Source organism: Macrobrachium nipponense, chromosome 1 (genome assembly GCF_015104395.2).
Source record: "Macrobrachium nipponense isolate FS-2020 chromosome 1, ASM1510439v2, whole genome shotgun sequence".
Classification (NCBI taxonomy): Eukaryota; Metazoa; Arthropoda; class Malacostraca; order Decapoda; family Palaemonidae; genus Macrobrachium; species Macrobrachium nipponense.
In genome coordinates, this window is record NC_087200.1 from 156,284,172 (window position 1) to 156,311,109 (window position 26,938).

General features: G+C 35.0%; 1 protein-coding gene across 1 annotated transcript in view; it reads left to right on the top strand.

The window, feature by feature from the left end:
- Positions 1-26,938, top strand: part of LOC135219776 (basement membrane-specific heparan sulfate proteoglycan core protein-like) — a gene marked incomplete in the record, with an annotated part of 1,285,796 nt that overhangs the window by 852,804 nt on the left and 406,054 nt on the right. The window contains 4 exon segments of the mRNA XM_064256828.1: positions 8,037-8,176; positions 18,267-18,389; positions 23,986-24,096; positions 24,409-24,525. Coding sequence (XP_064112898.1) covers positions 8,037-8,176; positions 18,267-18,389; positions 23,986-24,096; positions 24,409-24,525 — 491 coding nt within the window.

The following is a 26,938-nucleotide window of genomic DNA, read 5'->3' on the forward strand; positions in this document are numbered from 1 at the left end:
GTTTATTGATATCAGTAGGTGGTTTATTGGCAGCAGTAAGTAATTTTCAGTCCCAGTAAGTGGTTTATTGCCATTGGTAGTGGTTTATCAATGATTTTTGGCTATTGGCGCTCAACCGGGAACAGAATCCCTGCCTTTAACCAGGGACAGCCGCTTGAAATATAAATTGGGTAATCTTGGGTACATAAAGTGTGAAGAGTATAGTAAAGCATCTTATGGACGTCACATTCCGTAACACTACAAGATGGTGGTACTGGAATTTCATTGTATGGAAGTTCAATATGTTTACCCCTCCATGTGCTTGCTGTTTGGGAGGGAATATAGGGATTGCTGATCATCTCTGTTAGTTTTGAGGAGCTGTTGGGGATCTCAGTCTAGTGACAGAATAGTGTTATTTGTCATGTTATTCAGTGAAAATAGACCTCTATCAATTCCTGCTTCAGAATCCCTAGGATCAGCTCTGGCAGGTTGAGATGTTGGTTTCCAGGCTCTTTGGCAGTCTCAAGTGCCATATGATGAAGTACAGTTGTTTACCAGCAAATCATATATACCCATTGGGACAAGTTTGTTGTGTAGTTTTCATTAATGGACTTTCTTGAGTAGATAACCATCTGCTTGTGAGGAGAACAATTATTATGTACACTAAAAAGACAATAGAATAAGGGTCAACAAGGAAAAAAGCCTCTTATTGAGTTTGGTCAAGTACTCTGGCCCTCAGGATAATAACGACTGTCATCTATGTGATTCCATTATTATCAGCTACCTGAAAATTATAAGGTGTTGTGTGACTGGTGTTCATGCCCCTTTGATGGAGATGCTGTTTCAAGTCATCAGACTTGAATGATAATCCACTTTCATAATGTATAGAAAATAGTATTCCATGGACTGAAATTTTTTTAGAGTACCATAGCACAGTTTATAGGTAGTCCTCAGTTATTGGTGATCTGGTTTTTTTGCACTTCACCAATCTCCTCTTACTGGTGCCAACCTCCAGTTATCGGTACTGATCTCCAGTTATCAGCGCCAATCCCCACTTAGCAGCAACTCTGATCCCTGGTTATTGGCACTGATATTGCCGATTTACGGTTATCAGTAATTTTTTATTATCATCATGCCAACGGGAACAGAACCCCACCAAATACTGGGGACTGTCTACATAGAAATTCAGGCATGGATGAATGGACAGAAATGTAGACTACTCATCAATTGTAATTAGTAATTCTTAGAAGAACCAGGGAGGAAACCGTAACATTTACACTCAAGCATTTGTTATGATCTCATGAATCATTGCAGATTCTTTCAAAATCTAAATAATTAGGATTAAACACCAGCTCTTGAAATATGGGAAATGGATATTAAAAGAAACTCTCATAACACTACAACACATTTATTGACAACCTTATTTACAAAGAAAACAAAATTGCTTCCCCTTAGTTTTCATTCAATGTAACACAAAAAAAAGTACTAAATCAAAGCAGTTATAGATAGGTTGGAAGGTAGAGCAGTTATAATACTTAAATGGTAAGTTGGTGAGTTATCCTTCGTGGTTGGGGTTTCAGCTGAAAAGATGATGCTGGCACGGTGGCTTTGGACTTAAAGATGTCTCAGGAAGGTGGCTGGTAACTCAGCTGAAATGTTGCTGACAAGATGACCACAGGTTAGAAGACAACACAGAAATGTGGTTGGAGCTTCAGTTAAAGAGATGATGCTGGCCCGGTGATCATGGATTCAAAGACACAAAAGGGTTGGAACTTCTTTTACAAGTGCAGGAAATGCTGACAGCTTATCCTCATCTTCAAGCAGGAAGGACTTGCTGATTTCTCTGTCACTGGTATGTAGGGCTTGCTACTTCACCTCGTGTTGGGCAAGGAGTGCTTAGAGATTTCTGCTGTTTCTTTCGACTCAGTCATTTAGAGCTTTACAACTTCTATTCACAAGCAGGAAGGGCTGACTACTTCTTGTTGTCTTATACAAGACAAAATTTTATGAAGATCGGTTTTTGTCATCTGAAAGGGAGACTCCTGTCGGAACCTTCTTTGTCTGACCTTTGATTCTGTCTCTGCCTGTTCTTCTTCTGGAAGCTTATACTATACCACTGTCTAGGCAGAGCTAATTTCGACAGGCAATCATCATTCCCAAGTAAGGAGTTTTTTTATTTTCTGCATACTGATTGGTTTTGAAAAACTGCCCATTTGCATTCATGTCATAAAAGCCTCTAGAACAAACTTTCTGATGTAATCTTAATCAATATTATGCCATTTAAAAAAGCATGGCATGAGAGACACCACATGTGTAATTAACATAAGAAAGGGTTTTCATCAAATTCCTAATATGCCATGAAGTGTTGGCAACAGTAACTGATGCTACCTGGGTTTCCTCTCACAGCATTATTGCTTCTACCCATAACAGCATTCTAAGGATTGAATTGTTGTAATAAGTGTTTTTCCTCACAGGCCAAAGTTATTTGCTTGATTTCTTCTATGGAGTACTGAAAGTACAGTCATTGTATGAAGTTGGGTAGCCTTAGCACTCTGGAATGACGCTTAAATCAGTGTGCAGAGAATACAGTGTGCTAAGATTTTGGGAGGCACTTCACACTCAGAATAGGCTGTTTGCCATAGCATTTTGCTTGAATGTATTTGGGATAATATATATATACAGCAGAATATTCCATGGTGACATGCATTATTTTCTCTCTTGAGTTTACTGTAGTGCATTGTATCAAACATGAAGGCAACCAAGTTTTGATAAGCGTAAATTTCAACTGCTAGCCTAGTAAGAATTTATGCTTTTCTTGAGTGCTTCATTGGTAGCATACACCACCTTCTCATGAAGGAAGCGTCTCTTTGCCAGATGGTAGAGCGCACAGGAAGACAGTGTGACAGGTGAGCTTGCTGAGCTTGAGCGTCTCACCATTAGCTAAGGCTACAGCTGTAATAAAACACTTGGCCACTTACATATTTTGGTATGGTCATAGGTCTTTACAGCAGCAGGTGGAAATGGATAACATGTTATCTGTGAGTGGACAAGGTTTCTGAGAAAAACCAGAAATCAATTGGATTGACATGTTTCCCAAGGAAGAAGCATTTTGAGGAGACCATTGTTTTTCTGAATCAGATTCAATGAAGTTTTTGTCTCCAGCACAGCCAAGGAAATGAATGAATCTAAGATCAGACAATTCTTTGTGTGGGCGAGTTTATGTTATTTTCATTCCTCATGTGAATCGCAAGTTTTTTAGGTATATATTACTGATGTACAGTTTAGAGACTGTACACAAGTGAGATATGCCCATATCTCAACAAACTCTTCTTCAAAGGTTGTATGGCTCATTATAGTATATTACATAATAAAAACTCAACAGACAATCCATGACCTTATGGTCCCAGTGCTTGGGCTTTTTCATAAATTTCATACATCCAATCCAATCCACAATGTTCATATTCAGCAAAATTTGCATAGTGTATGTATCAATTTTATGCTTCCCATTCACCATCATCAAGGCCTTAGTCCAGTGATTCTCTCCTTCGCCATTCACCTTAATTTCAAGTGTTACAAAAATATGAGACTTTCATAGCACCTAGATTTAGTGTGCATGTGCTTAAAGTTTGGCTGCATGTTGGGGAATGAATATGGAGGAATCACAATCATAGAAGATAGGTCACACACAGAGAGTGCTCAAGAAGGCCCACCAAATTAAATCTTAGTGCAGGCATTCTGCCTAAGAAAACTGTGTACAAGGATGCTATCATACTATGAGCACAATCATATGAATGCAATATTAGAATAATGATCATTATTCAAGTTGACTTCCTTGTTGTTGCAGACAATCTTGGAATGAAAAATACTTAAATTTCATGTGATGAGTTGTAATGCTAGTTGGATATTTTGATAATGGATGTTTGTTGACCATGCAATGTTTGCTTCAGCAACTGAACTTGCAGAATTGCCACCACTCAATGGCTCTTGAAATGGAACCTGTTTGGTAGGCTGACTACATTTATTAATGATATGCATTGGGAGTAAATGCCTCTTGTTTTGTAGGCTGTTTTCTCTGAGTGCTTTAGATGTTAACAGTTGAAGATGTAGAATAGTATTCTTCAGCATATGCTGACATATGAGACAGTATGTGATGCCATTTATAAATGAAAAATGGCTTTTAGGTTACTATTGTTGACTACCAATGTCACCCCATGAAGACATTAATTGTGTTTCTCCTGGTATTTGTCAATGTTTTGCAAACAGGTTTCTAGTAAACACAAAATTTTCATTTATAATGAAAATTCAGATATTTACTCACAGATGAAGGGACTAACAAAGTTAAAGAGGTCAAGAGTATTAACAGAGGAAACTCAATCAGTAGGCATGATTTCTGAAATGAAACTGCAGAAAGTTCTGTATTGTATAGAGCCACTGCTTTGAATTAGATAATGATGTAGGCTCATTATTGGACTCTTTGTCTGCTGGAACTTACCTTAGCAAATGAATGAACTGCATCTAGTAACTTGAAATTAACAGTTCCAGACTCATTTAAAATTAATTTAATCAAAGTACATTTATGTGACAGAAAATAAAGAAGTTTTGCAAGAAAATTTTCATTAGAAAATTTAGCACATTCCTCACATCTTATCTAATTACTTATCAAAGTATTTTTTTTAATATCAAAGGTTATTTTGGTAATTGTCATGGGAAGTTAAGGCACTTTACTGCTTTGTAGGCAAGATGAATGAACCAAGAATTAGATGTGATAAAACAGGTTCTGACGTAGGAAAAACCTATTTTTGGTAGTTGCTGTTTCGTCCTCAAAGGATTTACCCTCCATGGTGTGTGCCAGCACCCCATGGTGATTAGACTGATATCAAGGCAATATCTTTTAACCTGATATTATGCCATAATGATAAACACTATGGCAAGTGATAGAGTATAATGGACTCAAAGACAAGAAGGCATTTTATCTTGTCTTCAGCTGGACCCAGTTTCCTACGTCAAAACCTGTAGAAGTGACTATTGTGCATGCACATCGGCCATCTAGTTTTATGCTCGGGCCAGTTAAAAAGACCAAAGTCCATTACTCCTCTGGCCAACAGACATAAGTATATTCAGCCAGTGCTCCTGTATGTTGAGATTTTTTCTTCGAGATCGCTCTCCAAAAATCTTGGAATCACCGAAAGTTGAAAGTTAAGTGCTTATTTTTAAGATTTAGTTAAAACAGTTAGGTTAAAAACTGTGGAACAAAAAAATTTTATTGTGAGTACGGAAACTGTTGTTTTGTTTGCCCATCCTTTGTTGTTTAGAGCTATGTGAGTGGCATGATACCTGCTCCAGGCTAGCCTTTATGAATACAAAAAGTTATTTTAAACAATTTTTTTTTGGAAGTTTTTTGCCTAAAGAACTATGTACTCCATATTGTATTACCTATTAATTTAGTTAATCTCATCAGATAACGGTTTCTAAAATTTCGTAGGCAGTAGCCTATATGACCTAGTAGCCTAGTTGATTTAGGACAAGTAAATTTAGACTAGGAATGGCTATTATTGGTAGCCCGTAACTTAAGATTGTATATCTTAAAGATGATTAGATAACCCTAACTAAGTACTTACCTAATTTTTCGGTGATAAATATCTAGAAGTAGATGAACAGGCTACACCATTTTAGTTTTATTTTGCCATATTCAGTATGACCAAAATAAACCAAGCCGGATAATTCCTAGCGTTAAGTAGTGAACCCTTACTAACACTATTAGTCAAAGTTGTTAGCCTGGAATACATATTCTAAAACTAGTCAAATTGGCAACAGGTGCCAAATGTAATTAGTAGTCTAAACCTCAGAGCTGCATTTTAAGTGGTGGTTTTTAAGTAACATGTTGAATTGGGTGCTGAAATTGTAATTCTAAAAGACCAGGCTAAAAGATATTTCTTTAATATTAGTCTGATCACCATTGGGGGTAAATCCTTTGAGGATGAAACAGCGACTACGCTATCAAAAATATGATATTGTGATGGATGTTATAACATCGGAAGTTAGAGGAGAGGTGCCTTGGTGTGCAATGTTTCCTGATGGCATTGTGCTGACTGATCTAACAAGAGAAGGTGTCCAACTCAAGCTAGGAAGATGAAGAGAAGAACTTGAGAGTAGAGGCTTAAGAATTAGCAGAACAAAGACAGAATATATGTGGACAGCTGGAGAGGAATGACAAGGAACAGTGAAATTGGGCCAAAAAGACACAAAGAGGGTTAGCTCCTTCAAATATCTTGATTCTGTTATGAGTGAGAATGGAAACCTGGATGCAGAAGCCAGTAATAGAATTCAGTGTGCATGGATGAATTGGAGAAAGTCATCAGGGATGCTTTGTGACAGTAGGATCAGTGCAAAAGTTGAAGGAAAGTTTTATAACTGCATAGTTAGACCAGCTATGCTCTATGGGGCAGAGACTTGGCCAATAAAAAAAGAACAAGAAAGAAAAATGGAAGTAGCCGAGATGAAAATGCTGAGGTGGATGTATGGTATCACAAAAAGAGATAAGATCCGTAATGAATTGATCAGGGGGACAGTAAAAGTATTAGAGGTTTCAAAAAAAGCTCAGGAAAGAAGACTCAAGTGGTTTGGTCATGTCATGAGGAGAGAAGATGAACATGTATGTATGAGGGTTATGAACATGGAGGTGGAGGGCAGATGAGGGAGGAGAAGGCCAAAGTTCAGGTGGAAAGATAAATTATTGAATAACATGAAGGAAAAGGGTCTAAGAGAATAAGATGTATAGGACAGAGGAAGATGGAGAAGGCTGACTAGAAACAGCAACCCCATATAGAAATGGGAAAAGATGCAAGCAAAGAAGAAGATGAATATGACAGCATTCTTCAAGGATGTATGTTCAGCATCACGTGGGAGGATGAGAATGGTAGTTTTATTTAAATAGCTAAAGGTTGTGGACTTTTTGCTACCCTGGATTGTGTAATGCAATCTTTTCTTAGAAAAGGTTGAGACTGAGAATCCAACATTCCATGGTTGATGAGAGGTACATAAAATTTTAATGAGTTGACCATCCTGCTGGATGAGATATGTCCAATGGAACAAGAATCGCAGTCAGATTTCCTAAGTTCTCCTTCCTTGGAATAGGATATCTATATCAGATAACAGGATATCCTCTACTTGACCCCTGGGTAAGTAGGGCCCTAGTCAACTTTTAGAAGACCTTCATTTCATGCTGGAAGCTACTGTTTGTTTGAATGAAAGATTGCCGAAGATGTAAAACTTACCCTACTTTAACTTGGCTCCTATACTGTGTTTCTATTGTCAGAGTTTAATTTACTCACTGTGTATTATCCTAATTTACTCACTGTGTATTATCCATCACCCAATGCCAGTAGCTAAGATAAAGGTAAGTTTAATGAAGTCATATCTTAGTAATAGTGTATCTTATTACACAAGTGGAGATATGCTAATGGGATATTTTGACCATGGATGTATGTTGACCATACATTCAAGCCTTTGGATTCATAGTACCATACCAGTTTTATTGTCACTTCATTGGTATTGTGCTTATAGTAATATGATTCTCTTAGATACTTCACAGCACGACTTCACCTGCAACAAGTTCCCATGAAATCAGTTCTCATAGAGCTGCAGATACTGATGAGGTTATGGTTTTGACTACAATGCTTCATCTGGGTCTGAACCCCCACAACATTACCTGCCTATAGCAGATGTAAAATGAGGTTTTATTTACTCCCAGTATCACATCAAAATGAAATCCAGTACAGAATTCTTTCTATTTTACATGACTTAAATTTATGTTGACTCCTATTTTTGACAGATTTGCACAAGATTGGACTTTTTGAAGGTCTAGAAATCCTGTCAGCTACTCAGTGCTAGTTTATTCAGGATCAAAATCTACAGGAGTACTAGAAATTAAAACTTGAGCAAATTTGTATGTTTCAGAGGACAAACCTAAATTAGTTTGTACGCATTGGAGGAAGAACCAGAATTTTACAAAATTTTCAGTTTAAAATAAATGAGCCATTCTCTTTCAATTTTTGAAGGTTCAGCTCTTCCTGCTATCTTGGTACGGATGGTCAAGTTACTTGCAACTGCCTCAGAGGTTATACTGGTCGCCGGTGTGAACACTGTGCTAAAGGCTATGAAGGAAATCCATTGAACCCTGGAGAAAGTTGTCAGCCAGGTATGTGAACCCATGCAGATACTTTGTTGAAGTTTTGATATCTTTTGTGTGCATTATTGCATAGAAAATTTTCTCATCATTAACTCAAATTATCTAGTAAGTTACAATTGGTTTGTAGTTTACACTTGAGTAAACATAGCACAAATATGTTTACTAAAGAATCATGTGAAAAACCACAGATTTTAAAGTTTACATCCAGTTCATTTGTCACTCCAACATGGGGCATTTGATATTTTGTGTTTGAGTTTTACACTACTAAATGAAAAATTTTAAGGGCACAGGAAAATCTATCAGTTAAATTAGAAAATATGTAAAAGACTGTTTTTTTAATATTTTGTTTACAGATGGCAAGGTTTCCTCCAAAAGTTCATTTATACCTGTAGTATTAACTGTTTCTAGGGTTTTTTTGAGGTAATAATGCATTGGGAAAGCTTTTCATGTTTTACCAAATAATTCTACATATTCCTTCTATTTCAATACCCTGAATGCAAAGTATCTTAAATATCTTATTGTTATACTAGGGTGAAATGATTAAAAGTCATAATAAAAATAATTTATAATTTCCAGTGATCTGTGCTATTTCTAGAGGGATGAAAATGCTGTAGTTTTTAGGTTTCCTAAATTAAGTATAGAAAAGAGGTGAATTTAATAGAATAAAGTTTATGATTTTAAGGGTACTGGAAAACAACTACTGTGTATAGTACAGTAGTACATTCCACAGAACATATACATGTATCTTGAAAAAATTTACTTTAAAACTTAACTTTTCACTATACCAATTAATGATTTTTACTCTATTTTTTTTACTGCTTACCTTGGTGAACACCATGCTCTGATACCTGCAACAACCTTGACCACCTTACCTCATAACACCAAAATACTACTTCATCTTTACTACCATCACAACAACCTATCAATGTCACTGCTACTACCACCATCCTCTCTCTACTACTACTCTTCGTTGGTTCTTTGATGCCACTGGTGGTAGAGAACAGTCGAGCTTCTTGTGGTGGTAACTTGTCCCCCTCACTGTTCCTTGTCTCGCTCATTTTGGCTCTGGTGGTGACACACTTTCTACCCCAATGCTCCAACACCTCTGGTAACACTAATGGTTCCTGCTTGCTTGATCCTGCTTGCTTGACCTTGTCTGCCCGGGCATGAAACTGTAGTAACAGTTATTTACGAGTTTCAGTGTTGTTTAGATGTCATCATTGGAAATAGATTGCATTGCAATGATCAAGCTTTTTACAATTCAAGGTGTGCATATAAATTTCAGTTTATTTACCTACCTTATGAGTATTTAGACAATCATAAATTGCTTTTAGGTTATCATAGGTTAAGTAAAGTCCAGTCATAGTTTGTGTGATTGCCCAATTTTCATAACTGCATTTCTGTTTCTCAACACAATTAATTGAAAGTTGTTTGTATTGAATTGGGCATGCTTCATAATCTTTTATTTTGAATTTTTAAAGAGGAATTGGTTTTGTTTGCTTTGCAAAGGCAATGAAAGTTAAGAGCAAATTCTAAGATGGACTGCTTATGATCATTTAAGTGGTATTGACCAGATGATATTGTAGCTATCTCTGGATTGTTTGTATAAAATGGAAGGAATGACTGGTTGAGTATATTTTTTTTATTATAATCGATCTTCAACTTCACAAATTCAAAGAACTGTTTGTATTGTCAAAGGGCATTTATGCTTTCCTGCCCCCCCCCCCCCCCCCCCCCCCACCCCCCCCCCCCCCCCCCCCATCCCCCCCCCCCCCCCCCCCCCCCCCCCCCCAACCCAGTACACCTAGTTGTTGTCTTTGTTTTCTATCTCATACTATGCTAACAATCTAATGTGTACCCACTGATAAATCTTGCCTGAATCCCATACCCTTCATTATTTAACATATATTCTTTAGTCTTTACAAACACACTTCTGACAGATTTAATGCCTTCTCTTTTTCATGGAAGATTACTTATGACAATTAATTCTGAAGAGTAAGTTAATCCAAGTACCCTATTAGTTGTAATGCCTACTTTTAATATTGTACATGTTAGCCTTTACTTTTGAGTTATCCCAAAAGTCAAAAGAATGCTGCATATACTTGAGATCTTTTAGTATGGAAAAGTCTTTGTTCACTTGCATTTATTTTTTAAATTGATAAGGGATTCCTTCATTAACTACTTAGGATATTTACTCTCCTGACTAAGTTATATTTCAACTTCTCAACTACACTTACTCAAATTTGTGCCAAAATAGTTCTTGTTTAAACACTACAATTACTTCATATGCTAATAAAGTGTATTTTTTTTAGTAATCATCCTTAGGCTTCTTGAGTAGGCACATTTTTTTCAATTAAAATAACGAATATAAAAAATTCAGCTTCTTCAGGCATTATGTGTGATGATTTGTACAAAAATTAAAAATGTTCACAGGAAAATTGCAAGCCATTACCTCAGTATAGCCTATCACTTGAGTATTTCAAATAGCTAACTAGTGAGGAATTTGTGTAAAAAGGAAGAACTGGGTGAATAATGATCCTGTGGTGTGATTAATCCTAAATTTTTCACCCTTCAGAACTATTTATTGGTTTGGTCTCTTAAGTGAATTTTATCCTGTCATTGGCTACAATGTTAATCATTGTAAGTTACTTCTTGCAAAGAGAGCCCCATATGATGTAAACGATTTAAGATTTTACATTCTTAGTGATTTGAAGTTGCTTTGCTCTGGTGTTTGAAGAATTCTGTATAGTGCCAGTTCATGAATGAGTGATAAGTTTTTGTTTTGTAATTTGCTTCCAACAGCAGTTAGTTTGAAGATTTATGGTTTATGTATATAGAAACAGTTAAATTTTGTAGCTAAACTGAGGAAGTAATGCATAGCAAATTCTATTGAAATGCAAATACTGTGGTAATTTGTAATGTCAGCTGTCTGAATTTTGAGCAAAGACCTCATTTTCTCTCAGATATAAAATTTTAAGACTTACAGCCTAGCAAGAGAAAAGTGAGAAGCCTTTTATGTATGTTTGCTCCTCTTATCTGAAATGTTATTCTATTCTTATTAGCATTTGTTTATTGCTTTTTGTACAGTAATTTTATTAAAACCTTCAGCTCCCCAAATCCTTCCACTTTCACAGGTAGGAATTTTCTTCTGTAATTTGAGGGCAGTATTATATAGCATTTTATGAAAATATTAGTGTTGTGATACTTGTGTTATGTTTGGGTTAGATTCGATTTTACCTTTAGTACTGTGTGTTTGGAACTATAAAATCTAGCTTATAAAAATTTGCACTCTAAAACATGCATAGATGCGTATCATGCATGTTTTATATGCCAGCATATAAATGTGATGGTGTAATTTGCAAATTTGTTTTAATATTATATGCTATTTTTAACTAAATTCTTTCCAGGTTTCGGGAAAGATTCTTCTCTTCATCTCGATAGTTCCTTAAGATAGTGTGTGTCACTTAGACACTGTCATTTGCAATCTGGCATGTACTCAGTAAAGGGATTTTGATGGAGGAAAAATCTATTTCTGGGCAATGACCTGTGTTGCCCAGTGAAATGTCCCTTTGATACTCATTTCTAAGATATAAATATTGCTATATATATCAGAGAAAAAAGAGAAACGATAGTGCCAGAATATTCTGGCTCGCTCACCTTTTAATAAAAGGTGTCGGTATAGTAAAAAGGGCGAGTGGAAACCACTACCAGAGGTCCCTTGCCATTTAGCCTCTTACTCAGTCAGTGATTGTGTTATCCTGCAATCGTATAGTATAAAAAAAGTCTACAGGTTTAACAATTTTTCTACAACTTCAGTATTTACTCAAATAACAAGGTAAATATTGAGGCAGATGGGACTTTCAATTGACAGCTGTTTTGAAGGTACTAGTTACTTGAATGATTATTGACATTATCAATATTTAACTGTCTTGAAAGAACAGCAGTTACTTTATACAATACTTGATATGAATTACTTCAACAAGAATGCCAACTGAATTAAGACAGTAAATCAAAAGTTAGTACATACAGCAAATCAGTAAGTTGTAAATATATATACTACGTATGTACATAATATAGATGTACTACATACTTGCATATTACAATAATATTCAAGCGCAGGAAAAACCTTTTTTTGATAGTCACTGTTGAGTCCTCAAGGATTACCCTTCCTTGGTCTATCCAGAGCTCCGTAGTGACCAGATTAATGTCAAAGAATTCTCTTTTAGCTGGTCTTGTGGCTGGGTATTGTGCCGTAATGATAAATATTATAACGTGATAGAGCATAAATGGACTCAGGATGAAAGGGCGCTTTCTCTTATCATCAGTGAATGCTAAATCTAGTTTACCTACGTCAAAACCAGCAAGAAGAAGTAGCGGCTATGCACATATGCACCATCATATTGTTTACATACAACCAAAAATGGATCAAAAAGCCATTCCTTTCTGTTGGTCAATGCAGGATGATCCCTTATCCAAATCCCATGTCTTTTCATCAGGGAAGTGGGAGGGTTTTGAGGACTGAACATCAATTACCAAAAATAGGTTTTTCCTACTTCAAAAATAGGTTTTTTCTATATCAAAACTTTTTTTTTTTTTTAGAGCGTAGTCACTATATTGCCCTCAAGGAGCTTTACAAAGAAATTGACTGGTGACTAAAAGCTCTTGAATTTTAATCCCAACAACCCAAAAACATTCCTGGTCCAGGGTCAGGTCACAAGTTTCAAGACTCGATTCTTTACTCCAGATACCTTTAGGTTTGGTAGCAAAGAAGGAAAAACTAAGTGCAAACTTATGTTTTTAGGGTGAAGTTCGGTGGTTACATACCTAAGCATGCAGGGTGTGGTTGCAGTGTTGTCAAACCTTCCCCAGCAATAGCTTAGCATACCTGTGGTTTGCCGCTGTAGTGCCTTTGGGTCAAGGCTATCCATGCCATCTACTGATACACAGTGTAGTCGAATTTATTGTTAGAGTTAAAAAAAAAAAAAAAGAAAGACCTGGGATGTTTGCTGTGACCTCAAGGTAAACCTTGAGTGCTTGAACTGGGCATAATATTTTATCTGCTAAATCTAGTTTAATTAGAATAGGAAATTTCATTCTTAAAGTAATATAATTCTTGGCCAGGAATGACAGGCCAGAAGACAATAATAATTTTAATGGTCAGCCATTTGCTTTGATGTATTGTCCCTATCTAAGAGAGCCCAGTTTGTTAGTACTACAAGCTCTTGATGATTAAGCAATCAAGAGGATCGCCTGTTATAGCTTGTGAGTTGTGCTTGTATCAGGTCCACTGAATTGAGGGGCTGATTGAGGTCTGAGCACCGTTCAAAGACCAAGTAATTGGAACCTTTTGAGGGCGGATCTTTGTAGTGCAGTTTCAACAATCATGGCAAAACAAGGCAGCATTAATGGAACCACTGGTATATTAATTTGGGATTGATTCTAGTACAGGCAGTCCCCAGTTTACGCCGGTTTCTGCTAACTATGTTCCAAGGTTACAACATTTTTCAATTATATTTGTCAGAAATTATTTCCAGGTTTAAGGTTTAAGGACACATTTACCAGGGCTATGACACTCGCAATGCTGAAGAAATAAGACTCCAAAATGGCAAAATAATCAATATTTGAAGTTTTTTTTTTTATGAATAATGCCATAAAAATGCCATTTTTTTATGAATAATGCCATAAAAATGCCATAAAAAAAGGATATAGGCTACTTAAGAGCTCCACTACTATGTAGCCTTACCAATAGGCTACCATATTAGTATTAGCCACTAGTTGTAAAAACTGTTATTAAGCCTAGGATGTTGTTTATATCTAATCCTAGGCTATTTGGGCTAAACTGTCACTTAGTAGACCAACAATAGGATGTTTCCTAAATTCTTCTCTCCTAGCCCTGCATAGGGTATAGCTTAATCCAGATTATTCAAGGTCATTCATAATATAAAGGCCATATAAAAACAGAAACTTACTCATATGTAAACTCATAGTTAGGCTAACATTTTTATCTAACCCAGGTTCTTTAAATCTAGCCATAGGCTACTTTGTCTACTGTATAAAACAGTAACTTTCTAATTTGAAACTTAATGATGTGAAACTTTATTGGTAGGATATTGTCTAATCCTGATTAATTAATTTACCTTTATGGGTATGGCATTAAATGTGACCTTTCTAGTTTGGCTATCACCTAGTATAGGTTATTGTCTAACCCTGATTAATTAACCTGTTAAGCGTCCCCCCCGGATGAGCTTGCTGCTAACGTACCGTCACACTTTTTTTGTAATTAGCGATCATAGCACTGATGATAGTTTTTCAAAGTTAATATTGATTTTTATGCTTATTATTCATACTGTAGTTGATTGTAGGAAATTATTAAATGTTTGAGTAATAAGAATTAATACTATAATTATTTTATTTCAAAAGACTTCATAATACTGAATGAAAAATATTATACATGCATGCACTATTATTCTTTCGTATGCCAATCTCTAAAGCAAGGGGCTACACACAATCCTACTTCACAGTGTCAAACCATCTATCTATGTACTCGTGATTCTGGAGACAAATGTTCTTGCAAATCTGTTTGTTTCTTTCATGAGGTAATCAATGATTTCATCATAAAAATATTTCTCAAAATATTCTAATGGGTTCTCTTTATCCTCAACTGTAAATTTCACGCCGGGATCAGCAACAAAAGTAAAGGGATTCTCTCTCTCTCTCTCTCTCTCTCTTCTCTCTCTCTCTCTCCTCATCGTCTCTCTCTCTCTCGTCTCTCTCTCTCTCTCTCTCTCGGAGTCCAGTCACTCAGCAAAGAAAAGTCATTTTCACTCCCGCTATTGGAAGAAAAGTTTGTATCCTCAATATCCTCATCACTGGAGGATTCAGAACTAGAGCTCTCATCATCAAATAGGTCATCAATATCAGACTCCTCATCTAGTATTTGATTGATCTCACCTGAAGAAATACGACTCCTCTTTGGGACATTCATTGTGAAAAACACGAAAATCTATTTGTCTCAATAAACACCCGAAGCGTGCTGAAAGAAAACCAACAGGGCCAGGCAGTTTTCTAGCATAAGCGACCAGCAGGAAAGAGTTGCCAGACTGGAAATAAGTTTCCCGTGTGCTGAGAGTGTTACCAAATGATGTTCGTACATTTTCTATACGGGTAAACGTATTATTACGGGACTGACGGCTTGACAAGGACAGTTAAAGTCTTGAAAGTAATATCCCGTTGAAGGCGCTACCGAGTAGATCGCGGTAAACTTATTATTACGTGGGTGACGCTTAACAGGTTAATTCACCTTTAAGGGTATGGGGTTAATCAGGTGTAATTTGTAGCCTTCAAGTTATGTATTCTACTATACCTCATAGCATATTTGGTTTACTGTTTTTGGTCTAATATATAAAAACAGTAACTTACTAATGTGAAACTTTATAATTAGGCTGTCACCTGGTCTAGGTTATTGTCTAGTCCATCCAGATTATTCAATTCCCTTTTAAGGGCATGCACATGATAGCCTAGAGTACTAAGACTATACTTAAGTATATAGGTTATATAAAAGGAAAAAGTCTGTAGCCTTTTATCTAATCCTATGGTCTTTGGTGTAAACTTAGGCTATTGCCTAGGTCCATAGCCTAACAGGGTGACTTTAAATCTTACCTTAATTCAGGTTAACTAATCCAGGCTATTTTTGTTCATCCAAATCAGGGGATGTATACAGTATATTATGTACATACGTAGTATATATATTTACAACTTACTGATTTGCTGTATGTAGTAACTTTTGATTTACTGTCTTAATTCAGTTGGCATTCTTGTTGAAGTAATTCACATCAAGCATTGTATAAAGTAACTGCTGTTCTGTCAAGACAGTTAAATATTGATAAATTAGCTAGGCTACAGACAATATCCACTACAGTCTAGCTAATTTATTCTCACTGAATTAGTGTTGCCTAGATTGTTGGCTGCTGCCTAGTGGACTATTGCAGATATCATTATCTGAAAGGATCATCTATATAAATAATAATAATAATTGTGGAATATTTCTTTAGATAAAAGTTTTGAATAGAATGATAAATTCTACAAAACAATTTTGCACTTCTACAAGTAATGATCATAATTCATGAGAAGTGCTGATATGTGTTCATAAAAAAAGCTTATCATGTACAATTAAATCATTGCTCCACAGTCTAAGCTAAAAGAAAATATTAACTGGAACCTAAGATTATGCACTTAGCTTTCAACTTAGATGTTTCTATGATCCTTGGTAATGAAATCAATAAGCCAGAGAAAGGAATGGCTTTTTGGTCAGTTTTTGGTCACTTGTAAACTATATGACAGTGCATATGTACATAGCAACTTCTTGCTGGCTTTGATGTAGGCAAACTGGGTTTAGCATTTACTGAGGATAAGAGAAAGTGCCCTTTTATCCTAGTCCATTTATAATCTATCACGTGTTATAATGTTGGTCAGTGTGACACAATACCTGCTCACAAGACCAGCTAAAAGAGCATTCTTTGACATTAGTCTGGTCACCATAAAGCTCTGGATAGACCATGGAAGGATAATCCGTGAGGACAGGACAGCGACTATGCCATCAAAAAGACAGTATTTTAATGTTAAAAATTCATAGGAAATAGGTACGATATTTGTATTTTGTATATATTAAATATATGTATATTATGTGCAACTTACAGGACAGTTTTTTGGAAAGATATGTTTTTTATACTGTATACATCCCCTGATTTTATGATAGTATTCTGCTTTATAGTCTGATTTTTTTTGTGTACCCATTGTAATTTCATAAAGTTTTTATTGGAAGTTTTGCCTTTTTGTTTATTTGTTTTGTGTAAATGGATCCTGCAGTATCAGAAATTATTAAAGAATAAACTAAAGATTTATTTTATAAGAACAAAAGTCTACAGTATATAGTAACACGAATTTGGACTGACTGAGAATGCTTGAAAGCTGATGTGTATTTAGGGAGGTGGAAATAAAGAAATATCTGACCAAGTGGCGCTCTCACACCATTTTAAGGAAGTGTTAGCTCTAAAAGAAGACTTATCAAAGAAACCCTGAAGGAATTAAGTTAAAAAACAGTAAAAGCAAAATTTCATCTCATAAAAAAAACTGTGCTATGTGTGTACATAAACTCTCAGCTGTCCATGATCAGATTATTCATAATGGTTTGGTAATTGGGAGACCATATTTGTAATGTATGGAAATGGTGGTGATTTTAGGTGATAAATGCTGCACTACATTGCTAGGACAATCCCCAGAACCCTGTCAAATAAATCATTAATAAACTAAAGTAATGGATCAGGAATATTAATTTGGGAATTTTGTTGGAATTTTCAACCTACTAGTATATTAATTTGGAGTCATTTCATTATTAAGATATAATGTGTTGAGTAAAATCTAATAGATTTTTCAAATGTGAACTCTTCAGCCAAGCAAGATGACATTACAAATGTTAACTTATGTTTGTCTGACTGCTGTGTTAAAATTGATCAAACAGTATGTATTGTACAATTTCAAAGTGTAATTGTGAGAGTCAGTTACAGTTGACAGCATTTTTTTTATCCCAAAGGACTAGGGATCAAATACCATGGGCAATCAAAAGTTCATTGTACATATGGTTTTGGTGAAAAATGTTTGTATTGGCATGTTCAACTCGATTATATGGTACAGTGCACCATATTATGTTTTTGTAAGTGTATCACAATAGTACAGTATTGTTTTATATTTAAAGGTATTTGTTAGATTTAAGGTAAATAACCTTTAAAGGTTGAGGTTAATTATACTAAATAAACATAACTAGACTCATTGAGACTAGATAAATTGGATACATGCAAGTATGTTGAAATTTTTGTGCAATTTGGGTAGCTGAAAAGAAAATATTACCACCGAGGCGTAAGAAAATTACAGATAGGTTTTAAAGAATAATGTAGGTAATTATTATGGTAAGTAATGAATGTGAATCCACAGCAAAGGCAGAGACATCAATTTATTTCTTGTAGATTTTTGGGAACTTAACCAAATGATTTGTAATTTATATTGCTAGCACCATTATTTATATACTTTACAAATGATTTTATAGTGGTTCCAAAATGCGAGTGGTTTGAATTCTATTGTGGAGACATGTCACGCTGCATCGATAAGGAAAGACGTTGTGATGGCGTACCAGACTGTCCTGATGGTTCAGATGAAGAGTATTGTTATGGTTAGTTTTCTTGTAAAATTCCTTGCTCTGTGTTTAATCTGTTCAGCTGCCATCTTTATAGAATTCAGTGAGTGTCACAGTGGTTGGCTTGATTCTTGCTTGCAATTAAAATTTATGTTTTCTTTATTCTCTAATCATATTCAAAATTCGTTTGAACGTAGTAAACTAATCTCCTAGAAATCTTTCACTGTAATATTTGTTAACAATTTTTATTGTGTATCTATATGTACAGTGATACCTCACGTTATGCTGTTAATGTGTTCAAAGATGCCATTTAAGTAAAAAAAAAAAGCTAATGAAAAACTAGGTTAAATGACCTAGGCCCCCTATAAATCACTTGAGCAACACTATAACACTGCTAATATACATGTATACTGTTCGGTTGTTACAATTTATGCCTATTACCCCTTAATGGATGGATACTCTCCTATAAGTAGCAATAACATGTTTTGGGTGGTGGATGGATTCACTCATGGTGAGCATCAATAATATTATGTGCCTTCGATTTGGGGTAGTCAGGCCATATATTCACCAGTGGCAACTTTGAGACTGGCTCAGCTCAACGAAGTAGGGGACTCATTAATTAGTTGTGATCTTGACGTTTAAGGGGGTATGTTGTGTTTCTCTCCCTCCCTTGACATAATTTTATTTATATGTGCATAAGTATGCCCAGGGGTTGTTGGTTTTATTTCTTATCTTTTATGATAGCATGTCTGTTTTTATTGTAATTTTGTAAAGAAACATTAGAAAACATATGCATAATCCAAAAATGTTACTGCATCTTCAATCTCAGTAGATTTACATAAATATTTTACAACAAATCTACTCAGAATTTATTATTGATTTTAGTTCATATCTGTTTTGATATTGTGTGAGCTGTGATTACAAATGTACAAAACAGAATAAGATTTATTAGAAAAAAACATGCATAACTTGGTAAAATTTACGATTGTCTTTTAAAAGGGGCTCCATGAGGGGTTGTAGTCTTTTTCAGTTTCTTGTGGAAGGTAGAGAGAATTTTTTAGAATTTTTTTTCTTACACTATGTGCATTTGTATATCTCTCCATTGATGTGGTTTTTTTTCTTAAATTGGCCGACCTTAAAGTTTCCCGGGCCTGGGGTACTGCATATGTTTTGTTTTTGCCCAGCTCTTGAGGGTTGATAAAAAAGAATGTAACAAAAAATTACACCTGTAAAACTACGTACTGTATAGTACTGTACCTACCTGAATGATGAAGTTGGTGTGCTTGATGGGCCAGAGGAGAAGGCCAGCTTTGGTGGTGGCTGTGTTTTCACCATTTTAAAATGGTTTAACATTGTATGTTTTAAACCCAGAACGAGAATCCATCTTTGAACCAATGGTACTAACTACTCAACATATAGATTTATTGCAAATAAGATAGTAATGTAAATAATGTAACATGCACATGTTTGAATTCACTGCCAAAAACTGATGCTGCTGTGCAACTACAACAGTTTTTTTTTTTTTTTTTTTAGCCTGTCTTTACATAATATAGTTTAAAGTATGGGGGCCTATTTTGTTTGCTATCATTTGTTTTTAGGAAGTGATTTAGCACTTTTTTATGGATTTTTTAAGTTTTATGGTTTGATGACTAAATGCTGGAAGTACATATGCACATACAGCTGCACAGTGTATATAGCCAAATGTTACGCAAAGTAAACTAATTTAACATTTTAAAATTTTTAAATGGCTTTAGCGTACATCTCATTATATATGTATTCTTTTATATATACTTTAACATTTGTTTTCTATTTTTCATGCCATTTTAAAATATTTTGTTAACGGACATAGAAAGGCACAAACTTATGTAAATCAGTTAATTGGAGGTATTGCTGTACTAGATTTACACTTCCCATTTTCCTCATTTTTGGTTGGGGGTAGTTTTGGTAACCTTGTCAATTTCAGTTAATATCTCAAGTAAGTGCTTCATGTTAATTTGTTGGACAACTTCACTTTTCACCTGTTTGCTATTGTATTTTGTTGTGATTTGTTTTTCTGCCCTTTAGTTGTTGATTCACGTCTTCATCTCTCAGTTTTGGATAATGAGGTGCCAAACCTTCTTCAACACCATTTCTGTCAGCATTCACAAATCTAGCCTCAAGATTTGATAACATCCTTTTGTCATTTCTTTTAGTCCATTTATGATTTCACAAGGATGTGTTATTTGAATGAATCATGTGATAGTGAACAAAATCATTCATCAAATTTTCTTTTACAATGTGTACAGTATGTTTAGCCCAGGAAAAATCTCATGAGGTTTTCTTTGTTTTCAGTTTTTTAATGTTTTACCTCACAGACAAGTGCTACTATGCTTGCTAGTTTATTTAGTGGATAAATTATTTTTATGATTTTTTGTCCAAAGGAAAGTTTATATTAGAGATTTGTGTTGCATCATATTAAGGGGCTTTTGTGGAAATTATATTGATGATGATTAACCCTTTCGCTTGAGACACTTATGAACAATTACATCTGTGGTAATGGCAGTAACTCGAGTGGTAGGCAAAGAATGTTTATACAATTTTTTTTTCATTCAAAGACACCAACAGTTTTCAAGGTAGACCACTAAGTTTTGATTCGCTTTGCAACCGAATGATTATTTTATAGACCAATGTAAACAAAAATACCCAAATATAACTTTTAAGTATGTGCACTTGTTTAACAATGGGGTTCCATTCCAATGACCCAGTCGTTAAGCGGATTCGTCGTTAAACAATTATTCTCATTATTTCAACTAATATCATTAATTTTCAGTCATGTATTACATATACAGAACTATAGATTTCTTTACAAAGTATATATTAAAGCCTTATTTATTGTTTTAGCCGTGGATTTCAAGATTTTCAAAATCTAGCTAGGCTAGATTATCAGCACTGAATAGCCTTTCCCTTGGCCACTATTCGGCAGTATTTTTATTTTCATTTTGTGGTTTTTTTGTTTATACTTTCTTTCTTGATCTTAAGCTTCATGTCGATATCAATTGATTTCCTTTCCCTCTTGGCAGAAGATCCTTGAAAAGTAGTATTATTTTTTTTTGCCAACACTTTGAGGGGATATACTACGAGTATTGTAAGTAAAAAAAACAAACTATTGCGACTGGGTGATGCACTTGAAAGACCATGCGAGGCAGCAAGAGTTGATGAGGTGGAGGCTGCACTGCCAGTTGCCTCAGCCCAACTTATCATACAATTACCCACACGACTATGCTGCCACTGCACTCCACGCATGTCGTAACTTCAGGAGATTTTTTGTAAAACAAATATTGGATTGGTCAATAAAGCCATTGTAACTCCGAATTGTTGTGAAACGAGTACGTCGTTAAGTAAGGAGTACCTGTAATAAGTAGAAATTGTGAGTTACAAGAAAACTTTGCTCTTCCCCCCACCAAAAAGAATTATACATTTGCAAAAGGCACTCCCAGATAAATTATCTACTTATTGCAATGCAAAAGCTTGTAATTGTAACAAGGAAAATAAGAAAAAAGTGACAGAGGATTATCACATTTTCTGGAAGAAAAGTAACAGTCACCCATGTGATTTGCTTAAAAACTAAACCTTTTTGTTCAAACACAATACCTCCAATAATTTTCAAGTTTGCTGTTCAATTTGATTTCCTTTTACAGTTGAATGATTGCTCTATATAGTGACATAAAACAGTCCCCAAAATAAGTTTATGTGGGTATATAAAGTTTAAAATTTATGAGATATGGGGAAATTTTGCACTTCCCCCAAACTTCCCCCCAAAAATTTGCCAAAAAACTATTTGTGATAATGTTTTTATTTTTTTACATTTAATATGCCTCAGTGGCATGATCAGTATGGTCTTAGCCTGCCACCTCAGTGGCCAAGAGTTTGATTCTCTGGCTTTCCATTGAGGTGTGAGAGATGTGTTGTATTTCTGGTGATAGAAGTTCACTCTCGACGTAGTTTGGATGTCACGCAAAGCTATTGGTCCTGTTGCTGAATAACCACTGGTTCCATGCAACATAAAAACACCATACAAACAAACAAACCTAGATTAATTACCTACTTATTGCATTGCAAAAAATTTAATTGTACCAAGGAAAATATGTATGCAAAAATTAATGATGCAGTACTGTCACATTTCTCACATTTTGTGTTAAACAAGTGGTACTCAGTCAAGTGTTTGTTATCTCTCTCTCTCTCTCTCTCTCTCTCTCTCTCTCTCTCTCTCTCTCTCTCTCTCTCTCTCTCTCTCTCTCTCTCTCTTCCTCTTAGAAAAAAGATTATGTAAATATATAATAAAAATTTAATTAAAACTATACAAAACAAGTAAACGTACTTGTTGCATTTATATAAAAAAATATCAGGAACTCTCACCAAAAATTATTCTCATCTATTCTGCTGGTTTGTGCCTTTTTTTTTTTTTGCGTGTCATCAAAATATGGAGGACTTATACTTGGGTACTACCACATCAGTCATAGGTAAGCGAAAGGGTTAATGTATATGTATTACATTCCATTACAAGGATATAGAAGTAAAGCATTACATTGTTATTTGAGGGGAAACAAAATGTTTCTCCACGTCTAGATTCATGTTTTACTCGTGGAAGACATTTATAAAGAAAATGGAATGTTAACAAGTGCAATTGTCAGAAGAATGATAGTTCTTAGACTTTTTATTGGAAAATAGTGGCATTCATATCACTCTGATTATGCAACAAAATTATGCATTGTATAATTATGCCTTCGATATTCCTTTGCATCAAGAGGAAAATCAGTTTCACTGAAGGTAGTACAAGTGTATTTTATTTAATAAAGTAAATATTTTAAAGGAAAAATTGAGTGTTGATTAATGAAGATACATATGGCATTTATAGATAAGTACTGAAAAGACTATTTGGAATTATGTACCATACATGAATTTCTTATGGGCAATTGAGAGTACCATAACAAGATTTCACTTCAAAGACATTTATTCCTGTTTTTCTTTAGCTATTTGTAAATTTTAGTTGTCCCATGCATATTCATCATTAAGTACAGCTGTGTTCTGTTGCTAAGATAACACTCCTGTCTGTTTTTAACAAGGAACTCACTGAAACATTTATAATTTGAGATTCAGTAGTGCGATAATTTAACGAGCTACAGGTTAATGTATCTCAAGATAAAATTGAAGGATACTATTGCCTTCCTGCTCTTGATAGTATGACATAAAATTGATAGTTATAACATTACTGTCACATAAACATTATATTTTGCCCTTAAACTGCTAAAGTTTTGCTGTGGAGTTTAGTTGATACCTAACATTGCTTTTAGGGAATGGCACATTTGAGCTACTTTAGATAAATAGGATTTTTTGTTTGCATGAAGTTTATTTGTATGGAACCTTAGAACCTTAGATTAGAACAATTGCTATTCATCTATTTATCTTTTGCCTGAGAGCATTATAGTTTGGGATTGCTTCCTTGCTTATTATCATTAGAAGTAGATTATTGGATCCAAGAATTTTGAAGTAACTCTAATATTGCATGTCAGACGCAGTGTTTCAGCAAAGAATTCCTTTGCCTTTTTCAGCTAATTTTAATGCATTTTACCTATTATTTTTTTTTTTACCAAAGTTCGCTGTGTGACAACCTTCACATGTTCTGATGGGACTGTTCATCCCTGGTCTCGTCGTTGTGATGGCCTCAAAGATTGCTTAGATTATGAAGATGAGAAAGAATGTAATGGTATGGTTTATTTTAGCTTTTTTAACATTTTCTATTGTCTAAACTTCTTTGAATGTTTGTATGAATTAGCATTATGGTTATTGTTTCTCTGAATTCTTCAATAACATTTACTGTTTTACTTCAAAAAAGGCAAAATAGTTCTATAACTTAAGCTGATATTTTTCAGATTGCACACTTCTAAACCTTAACAAACACTTGCATGATGTAGATCTGAAGCCACCTTAAATTGTTGCTGACTTATTTTGAGATTATTGCTTGCACTTCAATTTCCTGTAATGCATGATGCTTCAATATATATCTGAACTTTTACAGTTTGCTTCAATAGTGGGCACAGATGTGGCGATGGACATTGTGTTCACTTTGAACGCATATGCGACGGCCATTCTGATTGCCGGGATTTGAGTGATGAGTTACCTCAGAATTGTTTGGGTGTGTTATGATATAATTTTGTACATACCAAGAACACACTACATTGTTGATGTAACATAAGTCATTTGAATAAGCAACCCATGAACTGACCATAACTGAATCAAATAGTTCAGTAGCAAGCAAGCCTAGCTCACTGGGTGGTATGGGCTTACAAAGAATTGGGAGACTTACTCACTTGTTAATCTCCTCTAGCTTAGTACTGTTTTACTATGTTAATTGATCACAAGCATATTCTCATTTCCATTTGATATTTTATTATTTCTAAAATGAGAGATAATTTTTGTTTTGTTTGGATAGTTTGATACTGTAATATCTTTCAGCAAAAGAAATCACTTGCAAATATAGGAAGTGGATTGATAAATCAGATATGTCAGTCAACTTTATGAGTTATTTCTAGATCAAACATATGCCCTTTGCAGGGACCTGCCATTTTTGGAAAGAAAATAATTTTTTTTTGGTTGCAATCCATGTCGGTTTTAGCTCTCAAAAAATAGTTTGACATGATTTTTCACATCTTGACTGACTTGGAAGGGCTGTGATGTGAAGACAGTTGTTGAATCTTTCAAAAAATAAGAATTTTATAAATCCATATTTTGAAAATGCAAATTTTCAAAGAAATTGGAAAATTTAACCCTTCCTGTTAAAAGCACTTAATGTATTTGGTTAGTCAAACAAGTTGAGGCATATTGCTTCTGAACTGTTTTTGGAACTGGTTAGAAAATAATGGAGTACTAACATATTTGGAAATAGAGGCCCTAAAGATGGAGAAACTGACTGTTGACTGATGCATCATGATCTTATTATCAACAAAGAATCAACATCCTTTTCAGTTCCACAGATTGATCCAGCTAAGGGTTGCTCAAGGAACAAGAGGTATTCATTAAAATGCTGGCTTAATCTAAACAGCAACAGGGAAACTTTAATAGCAGCCTGCAGGTTTTTATGATGCTTTGGGATGTAAAAAAGAGAAGCCATTAGTAAATTTGCATGGTCCCTTTTTATATAAAAAAACATAAAGTACTTAAATATATTGTAATGAGCAATATGCAAAGAAAAGGGTTAAAGTTGCCTATTTCAGTATTTAGTGGAGAAGCTCAAATGCAGATTTATTTTATGTTCAGAACTTGCGTCACCACCAATGGAAAGGATTGCACTGTTGTACCAAGCGAGCATACTTAGTACACCATAGGCTTCTGAAATCTTATTTAGTAGTGCTGGATTGAAAGATGGAAAGAGGCAGTCAAGAAAGTAAAATCATGGAAATTGAAAAATAATTATCAAAGGAGTATCAAGAAAAATGTAGCATCAGAATGTGGTCGGCAGAAACGACTGAAAGCAGGCAGAAGTAGCTTGGGATATGTAATCATTGAAGGGATATAAAGAAAGAGACATGGTGATGTAACCAAGATTTATTGGGGGGGGTGGGGGGGGGCTGTTGAAGAGAAGAGTCTCGGTCTCTGCCAAGGGATAAACAGGGAAGATAGAGATGTACATACAAGGGTAGAAGAGGGGATAGGGTATTTTGACAGGATGCAATACAAAGGAAGAGTTGGGAGGAAAGGGATCAGAATATATCAGAATGACAGAGGGAAAAGACAAAATATTCAGAAAAGTAAAATGGCTGAGGAAAGATAGAAACGAATGGAATGGGAAAAGGTTAGTGTATGTGCCTTTGTGCTGTCTACATAGTGATGGAGGATGCTGTAAGGAGTGCAGAGATGAGAACTCCTGGATTTACTGTCTGCAGATGACCTAAGGTTAAGAGCATAATCCCAGGTAGTGGTTAAAAGGTAAGAGAGAAGGATGGGGAGGATAAGACTGGGATTCAGTATATTCAAGCAAAACTTAAAGTGACTGGGAAGAGCAAAAGAAAAAAGTACTGAGGAAAACAGAAATATAGCTGCTGTGGGGATGAGTTCAGAACTGTGTACCATATGTAGCAGATGTCTTGGTGTCATAAGAAATGATCAGGATTACAATACAAAAAAAATAAGAGATTCCCAATAGCCAAAAGTATAAGGTAAACAAAAGGGCAAGAGGGAGTCGTGGAAGTTTGGGCTTTGTTAGAAGGGTTAAATTAACTCCTCTTGAATTACAGTCTAATTATTTTTTAGAAACTATGGAAAAAGGCTTATACATGAAACCCATGGGAGGAACTAGTCTTCTCTGAAGTCAAAATACAGTGGGTAAAAGTGCTTATAATTTTCTATATTTTAAAGCATTTTCTTTATTTGAAAATATCAAGCTTGTTGGCAGTTGAATGGTCAATTCTGTAATACTTTTACAGCTCCAATGTTGACTTTGTCCTCCCTTCATATTGTTCTTATCCACATGCATGCAGCAACAGCCAGAGACTACATACTTATTATGGAATTATTACAGGCTGCAAGTTACATTTACATTATTCTTGAAT